Source organism: Phoca vitulina, unplaced genomic scaffold, assembly GCF_004348235.1.
Source record: "Phoca vitulina isolate PV1807 unplaced genomic scaffold, GSC_HSeal_1.0 scaffold9, whole genome shotgun sequence".
In the NCBI taxonomy this organism is placed as follows: Eukaryota; Metazoa; Chordata; class Mammalia; order Carnivora; family Phocidae; genus Phoca; species Phoca vitulina.
The window spans coordinates 27,632,749-27,644,979 of record NW_022589712.1 but is presented as its reverse complement, the minus strand read 5'-3'; the positions used below and the strand labels follow the sequence as shown (position 1 = coordinate 27,644,979).

Genomic DNA, 12,231 nt, shown 5'->3' with positions numbered 1-12,231 from the left:
CAAAACTCCTTCATTATTTCTCCTTTCTTATCCCTATCTCATAGCTTCCATCCTCATGGTCACCTCATCATTAGAAAATGGCTGTTGTAATCCAGCCATCACGCCCATATTCCAGGCAGCAGGAAGGAGAGGAATGCCTGATTGCTAGTCAGCTGTTTTAAAATAGCTTTCCTAGAATCCTCATCCAATTATGTCCACTTGGAGAAAGGTTATCTGTCAGGGAGGAGGGAAACTATAGCTTTAAAGCTGGGCACATACATGCAACCATCAATGTAGGGGTCTTATTAACAGGGAAGAAGGGGAAAATGGATATTGGATAGGCAACCGTCTTTGTCACAGATATCTTAATCTCCAGTATGATGTGTGTCTGCATGTGTGTGTATCTATCGATAAGTAGATGATAGATTGATTGATTGATTTATAAGGAGAAATTTGTATCACATGGGGAATTATCATATATATGTAGTACTTAGGGGGTTGTTGCAAATGCTTTTTAAAAAATCTTATCTATAACCCTAATTTTATTTTATTTTATTTTATTTTTTTTAAAGATTTTATTTATTTATTTGACAGAGAGAGAGATAGCGAGAGCAGGAACACAAGCAGGGGGAGTGGGAGAGGGAGAAGCAGGCTTCCCGCCAAGCAGGGAGCCCGATGTGGGACAACCCTAATTTTAAATATTAAACTTCTATCCATCTGTAAATGTTAGAGTGCTGATTATTTCAGCTAGATAGTTATTATTTACAGAGTGCAAGTTATGAGTAAAATTATTGAGTAAAATGCACCATTCCTGGTTCTCAAAATAATCTGCAAATTCCTTAGTGTATTTATAATTGAAATCAAGAAGATTTCCACTGATCTCCTAAATAAGAGAGGAAAAAAAAAGCCCTTCTCTCAGGGGTCCTGTTTTGGGTTCAGGGAAGACAGTGTGTGTCCCTAAATCCTTGACCTCTTCGTGGTATGGCAGGGCGTGAGACTGCAGTCAACTGTCCCCTCCTCTCTTCTTTGCCACGCCCTCAAGCCCCGGGAATGGACACGACCTGTGGCTCTAAAGCAGCAGGTGTAATGGGAAGAGAGCTCTGGGCACCCAATTAAACTCAGCTCTGGTTCAGTTGTGAAGAAGCTGACTTCCTTTCTTTTGGCCTCAGTTTTCTAATTTGTAAAATGAAGGTGATTAAATTTACTGTCGCAGCAGTGTATTTTACTGTTAGAGTAATCACTAACTTCTTGAAAGGTTTCCGAATTTGTACTGTCTGTGTCTATTTTTTTTTTTTGTCTTAGAAACAATTTTGACTGAAGACAGGCATATATATCAACAGAGCAACAGCACATTTCCCAGTTGTCCTGACAAAGAGGAAATTCCTTCAGTAGTGTGTTAGTCAACTCCGGCTGCCATAACGAAATACCTATGATTGGGCGGCTGCAACAGCAGACATTTGTTTTCTCATAGTTCTGGTGGCTAGAAGTCCATGATGAAAGTGCCAGTAAATTCAGTTTCTGGGAGAGGTCTCTTTTTGGCTTGTAGACAGTCACCTTCGTGCTGCATCCTCACATGGCTTTTCCTCTGTGTATGCATGAGAAAGAGAGAGGGCTCAGGTGTCTCCTCCTCTTCTTATAAGGACTCCAATCTAATTGGATTAGGACCCCACCTTTATGACTTCATTCAACCTTAATTACCTCGCTAAAGGCTCTATCTCCAAATATAGGTTGGGGTTTCAACGTATAAATTCGGGGAGGGAAGAACACGATTCAGACTACCTATCACAAATAGTCACATGAAGTGCAGTGTTCTACAATCATGTCTTTTTTTTTTTTTTAAGATTTTATTTATTTATTTGACAGAGACAGACACAGTGAGAGAGGGAACACAAGCAGTGGGAGTGAGAGAGGGAGAAGCAGGCTTCCTGCGGAGCATGGAGCCCGATGTGGGGCTCGATCCCAGGACCCTGGGATCATGACCTGAGCTGAAGGCAGACGCTTAACGATTGAGCCACCCAGGCGCCCCTACAATCATGTCTTGATCATTGTGGTGACATAGTTGATAAGCCTCATATGCTATATGTCAGTTTAAAGTCTCAAATAGCTTCCTCATTTGGGACCTGACTTACTCAAATTGTATAGCTTAGCTGACAATAAGACTGGATAATTGCTCCATGCTCTTTCATTTCCCTCATTTAACTGCCCGAGAACGAAAAGAAGCTTCCTTTCAAAGGGTACACATTTAGTTTAACACTCACTCTTCAGTATTTATTTCTTCAGAGCAGAAGTCTACTACAAACAACAGAGACAATTTTAATTAATAATGGCAATAAAAACACACCATTGTCAAAAAAAAACCAAAAAAAACACACCATTGTCTTTCTATTTTAGGCACTTAATCAATTTTTTTTCAATAAGCCAACAGAGAAAGAAATCTAAACTTCACTGAGTGCTTACTCTGTGCCTGGCATAATACTAGGCCCTCTGCATAATTTGCTCAGTAAATCCTCACAACAGCCCTAAAGACTATTATTATATCCACTTACAGAGAAGGAAATGAAAGTAAATTATTTTGGGTAAAGCTGAATATATGTAATTTCAAGTAGATTAAGAATCCTCTGTATTGTTAAAAAGCTTGAGACAGAACTATGTGTGGATATGGAATGATCTCCAAATACATTGTAGGGATTTTTAACTGATAGTTGTATATGGTATAAAATTAAAAGGTAAAAAAAAAATAAATATAGTGACTAGTAAGTCTTGACTCTTGGTGTCTCCATTTTTCTTCCCAGTGGCAACCAGTATTACCAGTCTCCTTGTATTTCTTTCTAGAGATATTCTATGAATTTAGCAGCACATATACACACATACACATATTTTGAAAACATAAATGTGGCTAATTCTAAGCATCGTTCTGCACTTGCTTTTTTTCAGTGAACAATATATTCTCTCTGAAGAAGGGAACTGAAAAATTAAAGGGTCTGGAGTAAAAAGGTGACTTACTTCTCATCGTACATCTCTGAATAATTTTTAACCATGTGCGTGTGTTAATTTTTTTCAATTATAAAGCATACATGCAAGAAAACTGCATATTCTTAGTCTTTGGATGAAGATCTTATAAACAAGTGGTAAGATTTTAAAGAAAACCAATTTGAGGTCCTTTTACTTCTCTTTTAATTTTGTGGCACCACTAACTTTCTTCTTCTTGAGGAGTGTGATTTTCAGCAACCTTTACTTTCTGAATTCAGCTTTGGATTGTGATGCTACCTAACTCAATACTAAAAGCAACTGTTACTTTTGTCAGTGAAATATAGAATCTAGGTTTTGGGATAAAGCCTGGCCACCCCCTGGTGGTCTTAGTTTGAATAAAAATAACCTTCAACCATAATCACTTTTCTTTATAGCAAGTTTTGGAGTCCTAATATTAAGAGATAAAAAGGATCAGAATCCATCATACTTATTTTACAGTTGAGAAAATAGAGTACCAAAAGGTAAAGCAATGTGCCTCAAAACACAAAGCAGAGAGTCCTGACATTCAGTCCATTGCTTTCTCCATTAAAAAAAATGCCTTAATAATAATTATGTTATAAATATCTTATTCACTGAATTTGTCACAAAAAGGTTATGCTGTGTATCACCCTCAAAAGGGGGGAAAATAAGAAAAGCAATTACAATTCTTACAAACTATATTACATGCAAGTTCTTTTCAAATTTGGAAGTTAGGTTTCAGACATGAGTTTAGAATTTCTGGAAGAAGTCAAGTTAAGTTTTAGACATGAGTTAGAATTTCTGGAAGAAGTCAACTTTATGGGGAAATTTGAAAGAGGACACAGAGTTGGCTTGTGGGATAAGAAGGTAAAGATTTTTCCTGCGTAGCGGGCAGCATTAAAGAACACCCAGAAAAGTCAGTGGGTGTAGGGAACAAAAGAATCTTTCAGAAGAAATCCGTAGGCAATCCATGTTGGGGAGGGGGGGGGGTGGGGGGGAGATTTCATTTTCCTTTTTAGCTTCTTGAAAGTTTTCTCTTTGTAGGGTAGTGGAGAATAAAACCAAATTCTAACACTTTTTAATTTACTTAAGAACATTAATTACTCTTAAGGTTTGTTTTTAATGCACCAGACTTTTTAAAAATTAAGACTATATTTTTTAAGAGCAGTTTTAGGTTTGCAGAGAAATTGAGGGAAGGTACAGAGATTTCCCATATATCCCCTGTCCTCACACACACATAGCCTTCCGCATTTTCAGCATCCCTCACCAGAGTGGTACATTTGTTACAATTGATAAACCTACACTGACACATCATTATCACCCAAAGTTCATAGCTTACATTAGGATTCACTCTTGGTGTTGTACATTCTATGGGTTTAGACAAATGTATAAATGACATGTCGATCATTATGGTATCATGCAGAATATTTTCACTTCCCTAAAAATCCTCTGTGCTCTGCCTATTCACCTCTCCCAACTCCCACCACCCCTCCTCCACCATGCAACCCCAGGCAACCATTGGTCTTTTTACTTTCTCCATAATTTTGCCTTTTCCAGAATGTCATATAGTTGAAATCATACAGTATGTAGCCTTTTCAGATTGGCCTCTGTCACTTGGTAATATGCATTTAAGCTCCCTCCACATCTTTGCAAGGTTTGATAACTCATTTCTTTTTAGCGCTGAATTATATTCCACTGTTTGGATGTACCACACTTTATTTATCCATTCACCTGCTGAAGGACAACTTGCTTCCACATTCCAGCAGTTATGAATAAAGCTGCTATAAGCATCCATGTGCAGGTTTTTGTGTGAACATAAGTTTTCAACTCCTGTGGGTAAATACCAAGAAGCAGAATTGCTGCATCCTATGGTGAGGGTATGTTTGGTTTTGTAAGAAATCACCAAACTGTCTTCCAAAGTGGCTGTGCCATTTGCATTCCCACCAGCAATGAGTGAGAGTCCCTGTTGTTCCATATATTCTCACCAGCATTTGGGGTGTTGGTGTTCCAGATTAGGGCCATTTTCATAGGTGTGTAATGGTTACCCCAGTTCTCCTAAACAGTTCTCTCAGTCATGTGGCTTCTAGAACTCTCACTGTTCTACTGGCCCTTCTTAGGAAGCTCTATTTATGAGGAAACTGAGACTCAGAGAGAAATTATTTGCTGAAAATCATGCAGTCAACATCATCAGAACTGAAATTTCTGTTCATCATTATTTACAATGAATTGACTCACAGTGTGGTGACTTCCTTTTTACTGTGAATTATATAAGAAAGAAGGAAAGAAAGAAAGAAAGAAAGAAAGAAAGAAAGAAAGAAAGAAAGAAAGAAAGAAAGAAAGAAAGAAAGAAAGAAAGAGAAAGAAAGAAAGAAAAGAAAGAAAAGAAAGATAGATTGATTGATCTCACCACCCTGGGATCATACCTGAGCTGAAATCAAGAGTCGGATGCTTACCTGATTGAGCCACCCAGGGCCCCTGGAATGATAGCTTTTGAAGAATATGCTATCTTCCAGAGCTAAGAAATCCGAGGCACATAATGAGCATGCTAGATTATTAATGTCTGAAGCTCAGATTTAAGATGATCATACACGTTCCCTGTATACTTGGCAAAGTGTTTCTCTGTCTAAACTTTTCTTTCTTAAGAATATATAAACAACATATACAGTCCAGAGAAATAGGTTGATACTGTATTATATGTTTGTTCAAAAGTGAAATGTATGTAGTAACTGAGGTTTATGCTTATCATAAACGGTAAGATTTATGAATTGCCGAGTAAACCTCACCAAGAATCCTGGAAATGAAGAATCCTGTTTTGACTGATTTCTCCCTGAGGTCAGTTCTAGGTCACCGTAGTCAGAGTCTTTATGCTGCTTAGTCATGACGAGAATTATAGTTGACCTGGATTTCCTCATTGATGTTTCCACTCGATTAGCTCTGAAATATAAAGTGTATGAGTTCTGTTTCACTCTAGACTTAAGTAGCTGGAAACTTCTGCTTTTCTTCCCAAACATACTCCCTCAAATTTATACAAGTCAGAAGTGCCAGTAGAATCACAAAACAGATGTTTCTGACATATGATTCACTGACAGGGACTTGGCGGGCACCAGTATAGGAAGTTTTCACAGGCTCCCAGTTACTACATAACAGACCCATTTCTACTAATTCAAACTAACTGGACAAGAACAATTTGAATTAGTAAAATCTTTAGTCATATACTTAAGATGACCTTTCAATTATAATAATTTTAAACTTATAGAAATATGACAAGAGTAATACATAAAATTCCCATATATCTTTTACCCAGATTCCCAAATTCTTAACATTTTTACCGTATTTGTTTATGATTCTATTTGTGCATGTCCATGTTCCTTGTTTTTTCTGAACCATTTGAAGTATTATCCTTTTATAATTCCCTTTATCTCTTCTTACTTCCTAAGTATTTCCTAAAAATAGAGGCATTTTCTTACATAACCACGGGATAGTAATCAAATTTGAGAGACTTAAATTGATGCGATATTTTTATCTAATCGACCATTCATATGTTTTCAATTATCTCAATAAGGTGTGTATGACAGACAGCAACTCTCTCTGTCTTAGTCTACTTGGGCTTGGTAAACTCCTGTTGCAGACCCTTAAAGATCAACCATATAAAACCTATGAACTTTTTCAAATGTTTACCTTCATGAGCCCCAGAAATGCTATGCTTTTATAAGCAATCAGAAATTAACATCAACACCAGAGAACAAGTGTAAGCACCTTGCGTCCGTATAATTTCAGCCTAAAAACAAACCAAAGGAGTTCGAGCTTTAGGCTGGCCTCTGTTGCAGATTAATCAATGTGCAGTTCCACATTGGCTTTTGAAATATTTAGAATACTTTATCTCACCCTATTAGAGTCTTCAAGGCCTCCTAGCTAGAAATGATTGATGTAGCTGAAACTCTTCCACTGTACAAAACTCTAAGGAAAGTAGAGAACTGAGAAGTAAAGGGCAAATTGAGATCAAAACCCAGCATTCTCAGTGTTCTTTGTTGTGTGGCCTATTTGCATTTAAAAGAGGAATCTTAAAGTAGTCAATTATAAAACAGGGAATAAATTTCTAGTCCTGGAATTTTATGCAGTCCTTAGCAAGCAGAAAATCAGATCAGTGGTTGATGGCAGGGAGCGGGCAGTGGTGATGGGCAGGGGTAGGGGCAGGTTTGATTAGGAAGGAGCACAAGCGAACTTTTCTGGGATGATGAAAATGTTCTGTGTCTTGATAAGGGTGTCAGTCCCATGGGTACATGCACTTGTCAAAACTGATTGAACTGTACACTTCAGGTCTTTTATAAATAAGCCTTTAGTAATGTGCGGTAAGGTGTGGGTTCTGGGGAAGCATTCTCTGTTCCTGTGATTAGGTCTTGGTCTTTTAGTGAGCCTTGCTTGTGCATCTGGAGTGTGAACTTCCCAAGTGTTCCTCAGGTTTTTTTTTTTTTTTTCCTTCTCTGTTAAGGTAGGACAGGATGTCTAGAATGGGCTAGAGTTGGCTATTTCTCTGCCTTCAGGTCAGTTAGGCTCTGGTTAGCTAGTTTCTCTGAGGGCAGACCTTGTTAAGAACAGAGTGTTCTGGCATATTCCAAAATCATTCTCCCCACCTCAACCACCCCACCCCCCCTCCAGAAGCAGGAGGTGATTTTTCTCTGATATTTACTGTGGGAACCTGGTTGGCCTCATGGAAGTAACTCTCACAATATTTTGGATCCCCCCTATGATGGGGTCTCCTTAGAGATTTTAACTCTCAGACTTCTTTGCACTGAGCCTCCAGTAATTTATGAATTCTAGATCGTGTTTTCCTATATAGGTGCTGGTTCCATGGCAGTCTCCACTACTGAGTCTTGGCTCTGGTAAGCCATGACTCGCTGCATTCACCTGTCTGGCTCTCCAATCTGGAGGGCAGAGGTTTGCTATGTGTCCTCCCCTCAAAGATCCGACAAGAGTTGTTAATTTTCAGCTTTTTACTTGTTGTGAGGACAGAGTAGTGACTTCTAACCTCCTTACATACAAAATCAGAAACCAGAAGTTCAGACTTTAAAAAAAACAACAACAAACTTTTTATTTTAAAGTATTACAAATTTACAGAAAGGTTGGAAAAATAATTCAAAGTAATCCTGTATAAGCTTCATGCAGATTCCCAAATATGAACATTTTGTCACCTTTGCTTTATCTATGTAGCCATCTGTTTAAGAACCCAATTTTCTAATTTTTAAGTGCTTGAGACATAGTACATACTTCCTGAAAACAAGAACACAGTCTTACATGAACACAGTACAGTGACCAGAATCAAGAAATTATTATCGGTATAAAACTATTAACTAATCCACAGACTCTTTTCAATTTCTGCCAACTGTCCGCTATTGTCCTTTACAGAAAAAGAAAAACATCTTTCTAGTCCAGGATTTAATTCAGGATCGTATGTTGCTTTAGTTGCAATGTCTCTTTAGTGCACTTTATTAGGCAACAATTATTCAGTCTTTCTTTGTCTTTCATTACTTTGATGTTTTTGAAGAGTACAGGCCAGTTATTTTGTAGGATGTCAGTGAGATTGGGTTTGTCTGATGTTTCCTCATTATCTGCATTCCTCAGGTTAGCAGTTTGGGCAGAAATGTCACAGAAGTGACGTTGTGTCAGAAGTGACCTGTGTGCATCAGGTCAGGAGGCACATGATGTTGATTTGTGTCATTATTGGTGATGTTGGATCACTTGGCCAAGGGTGGTGTTTGCTAGGTGTCTTCATTGTAAAGTTACCAAATTTCCTTTTTTAACTAATAAGAATCTAGTGGGGAGATACTTTGAGATTATGTAAATATCCTGTTTCTCTTTATACTTCCTCTCACTAGTTTTAACATCCATTGATAATTCTTGCCCAGAACAATTATTACTATGGTGACTGACAAATGATTACCTTGTGATTTTTGTCATTTCTTCTACCTTTATTAATAGGAACTCTATTTTAAAGAAAAACTGCCTCCTCTCCCATTATTCTTATCTGTATGGTTTCTTAGATTCTTATTTTATTCAGTAGGTTATAATCTGTAACAAGCAATATTTTAACTGGCCCATATATGCCCAGGAAAAGCCCCCTCCGGTGGTTTCCTGTAATCTTTCTACGGTCTTTATAATCTTTTCATGCACTTCCTTACTTTCTGGCAGAGGAAGGTTTTCCAGGCCCTGTCATGATGTTAACATCTTTAAATGAAATTAAAACTTGTCTTAAGCTTATAGGTATTTATTTAATTCCAACTAGTGTTGAAGATTTCACTGTGCTTAAAACACTAAATAAGATGGTCACACTTGGTGCTTCTTCCCCAAACCTTTTCATGTGAAGTGGCTGCTCCTAGAAGGAAAGTCTGGGGACTGGCTTATTAATTTCCTTTTTGTTTGCAGGTGTAGACACTCATGGCTGACTAGCTGTCTGGGTCTCTGGTCTTTCTCTGTGACCGTGAGTCTAAAGAATGTGAGGGCTCCCACTCTGTGTTTATTTGGTCAAGATGATGTAGTTTAAATTGGAATTTAAGTTGTCTGTGTCTGATAAAGTAAGTGACTGCAGCCTCCATGTTGACACTGATCCAGGAGCTTACAAGCCATCTTGTGTCACTTTCAAAAACACAGCATATGGGAGGTGACAGTGAAGTGACATCAACCATCTTGGGATCTTAGGTTCACACAAGGGCAAAGGACATGAAAACAATGAAACGTATACACTAGAGGGTATGTGTAGTGTGCAAACCCTCCTAATCCGAGTTGTATTCCTGAACAAACTGATTAATTAACTAATAGGATCCATCTGTGTGTCTCCCCCTGTCCTCCCCTAACTCCTCTTCCTCTGCCAACTCTTACATATGCATGTTTTCCCCAAGGTTCTGTCTTTGGCCCTTTTCTCTTTTCACAGAACTCTTTTCCTGAGTGAGGACAATTCTTTCCATGACTTATGTATTTTCTACATGCAAACAGAACTCTTGCCTTAATCTCTGACTGGAATGTCCAATAGTTCATAAGAAATTCACATTCAATGTATTAAAACTGGAGCTCATTTTCTTTCCATACCGGTTTCTCCTCCCATGGTCCTTATTTCAGTGATGAGTCCTTGTATCGACCCAGGCACCTAAGTCAGAAATTTGGGAATCATTTTGACACCTCCCTGTTCCTTGTGTATCATTTATTATAAGTTATTGCCTTAAAAGTTTCATCTGACTCTATTTTTCACTCCCATTACCATAATCTTTTGCTTGAACAAATGTTAAAGTCTTTTAACCGGCTTCCCTATCTCTGATCTCTGTCCTCCCAATTAGTGTTGCCAGATCTTTTATTATTTTTTTATTAAACCTTTTATTTTGAGATTATTTTAGATTCAGTTGCAGTTATAAGGAATAGGATAGTGAGCTCCCGTGTATCCTTCACTCAGTTTCCTCCAATGGTAATATATTGAAAAACCACAGTATAATATTACAACCAGGGTATGAACATTGATAGTCAATATACAGAACTTTTTCACCACCCAAAGAAGTCCTCGTGTTACTCTTTTCTGGCCAACCATTTACACTCATCTGTAACCCCTGGCAACCACTAATCTGTTCTCCATTTCTATAATGTACATAACATTTCAAGAATGTTATATAAATGAAATAATACAGTATGGAAGCGTTTGGGGTTGACATTTGTTACTTAGAGTAATACTCTGGAAATTTATCCAGGAAACTTTTTGATACAGAAGATCTTTTAGAATGAACATTTAATTTATCACATTGGAAAACTCTGATGGTTCCCCTTGTTTAAATTACAGTAGAAATCCAATTCCATTGGTATAGCACACAAGACTCTTCATGATCCAGCCCCAGTACAACACTCTAGTCTCTTCACCCAATAGCCTTCACCATACCCCTTCTATCTGGCCAGGCTGAGTCCTGGCTGCTACAATCTCCTATGGATCATGCGTTTTTTCTTTTTCTTTTTTTACATCTCTTGGGTTGCTCATGTTACTCCTGATCCTACAATGTCCTCCATCTCCTTGTCTATTTAAAGAAAACCTCATCATTTACTCATCTCAAACATTACCTTCTTTCTGAAGTTTTCCTCCAGCACTGACAACTTCTTTTAAAAATACCTGTATATATTTCTAATAGCACCTACAGTATTTTGATCACAGTTAATTGTTGAAACGTTAGACAATCTCTTGAGGGCATGGACTACATCTTATTGCTTTTGAAACCCAAGTACCTAAAACTGTACTTGGTGTAAAGCTGACCATACGACAAGGTTTGTGCCAGTTTACCTGGCTTCGTTATTTACTGCACTCTCTTTCACTCTCAAAAGTGTCATATTTGACAAATAAATTATATATAGTCACCTTCTGCATAGTACATGCTTGGTAAATGTTTGAATGAATGAATGAGCTTTAATTTTAACTAGCCCCGCATCTGAGCATTAGTTACTATACAATACACGTAGTGAGAATTTTTTAAAAGTTAATTGTTTATGATATCTTTTTTTCCTAAGCTTCACTCCTGCCTGATTTAATATTGCTTCAAGTTACCTTGGACAACACAGCACTCAATTGTCTTTTTGCTCGCTGTTCGGTTTCAGAGTTGCTGTAGCTTGTCTTACTTTGTAATCGTCAGAAACACTTCCTGATGGCAGTCTTCCAAAACCTCAATGAACTAATAAAACCCAAAAAACTCCGCAGTGAAGGCTGATGTGCAAAAACAGAAGTTATCAGAACCATCACCTAACCCTAGAATCACCGCCTCGCTATATCTAGTTCAGGATAGGTGGCGCAAAGCTCTTTGTTTTGCCCCAAACGAAAATGGACTCCGTCGGAGCAAAGTCCTTTCCTTTGCGGACCAATCGAAATCCAGCATTCCGGGCTCCTGCTGTCCTCACTTCCGCCTCGTCTTCCGGGGTCTCTAACTCGGCGAGGCGGGACTGTCCGCTTCCGACTCGGAGCGGTTGTGGCGGCGCCAGGGCGGCGAGGCCCGGACGCGGCGGGCGGGATGAGCGGGGCGCGCGGCGGAGCGGTGCGGACGCTGCGGGTGCCGGGCCGCCACGGCTACGCGGCCGAGTTCTCCCCGTACCTGCCGGGCCGGCTGGCCTGCGCCGCAGCCCAGCACTACGGCATTGCGGGTGAGGCCGCGCCGCCGGGGCGGGGGCGGGGTCCCGTCGAGCCCAGCTTCACCGTGCGGTCGGAAAACACTTCCGACAGTAGACAGTGCCACAAATGAACACCAGGGGGAG

At 39.0% G+C, this 12,231-nt stretch overlaps 1 protein-coding gene and 1 long non-coding RNA gene across 2 annotated transcripts in view; one reads left to right on the top strand and one right to left on the bottom strand.

Annotated features, from left to right (window-relative positions):
• Positions 1 to 1,244: 1,244 nt before the first annotated feature.
• LOC116634769 lies at positions 1,245 to 11,793 on the bottom strand. Its single transcript, XR_004300028.1, has 3 exons — positions 11,534 to 11,793; positions 5,751 to 5,901; positions 1,245 to 1,564 (listed from the first exon to the last, which is right to left on the bottom strand). It is a non-coding gene; the product is annotated as an uncharacterized LOC116634769 (long non-coding RNA).
• Positions 11,794 to 11,969: 176 nt separating this feature from the next.
• PEX7 (peroxisomal biogenesis factor 7) overlaps positions 11,970 to 12,231 on the top strand; it is an 83,250-nt gene continuing 82,988 nt past the window's right edge. The window contains exon 1 of the mRNA XM_032407802.1: positions 11,970 to 12,120. Coding sequence (XP_032263693.1) covers positions 11,991 to 12,120 — 130 coding nt within the window. The 5' untranslated portion in view covers positions 11,970 to 11,990. The remainder of the gene's footprint in view (positions 12,121 to 12,231) is intronic.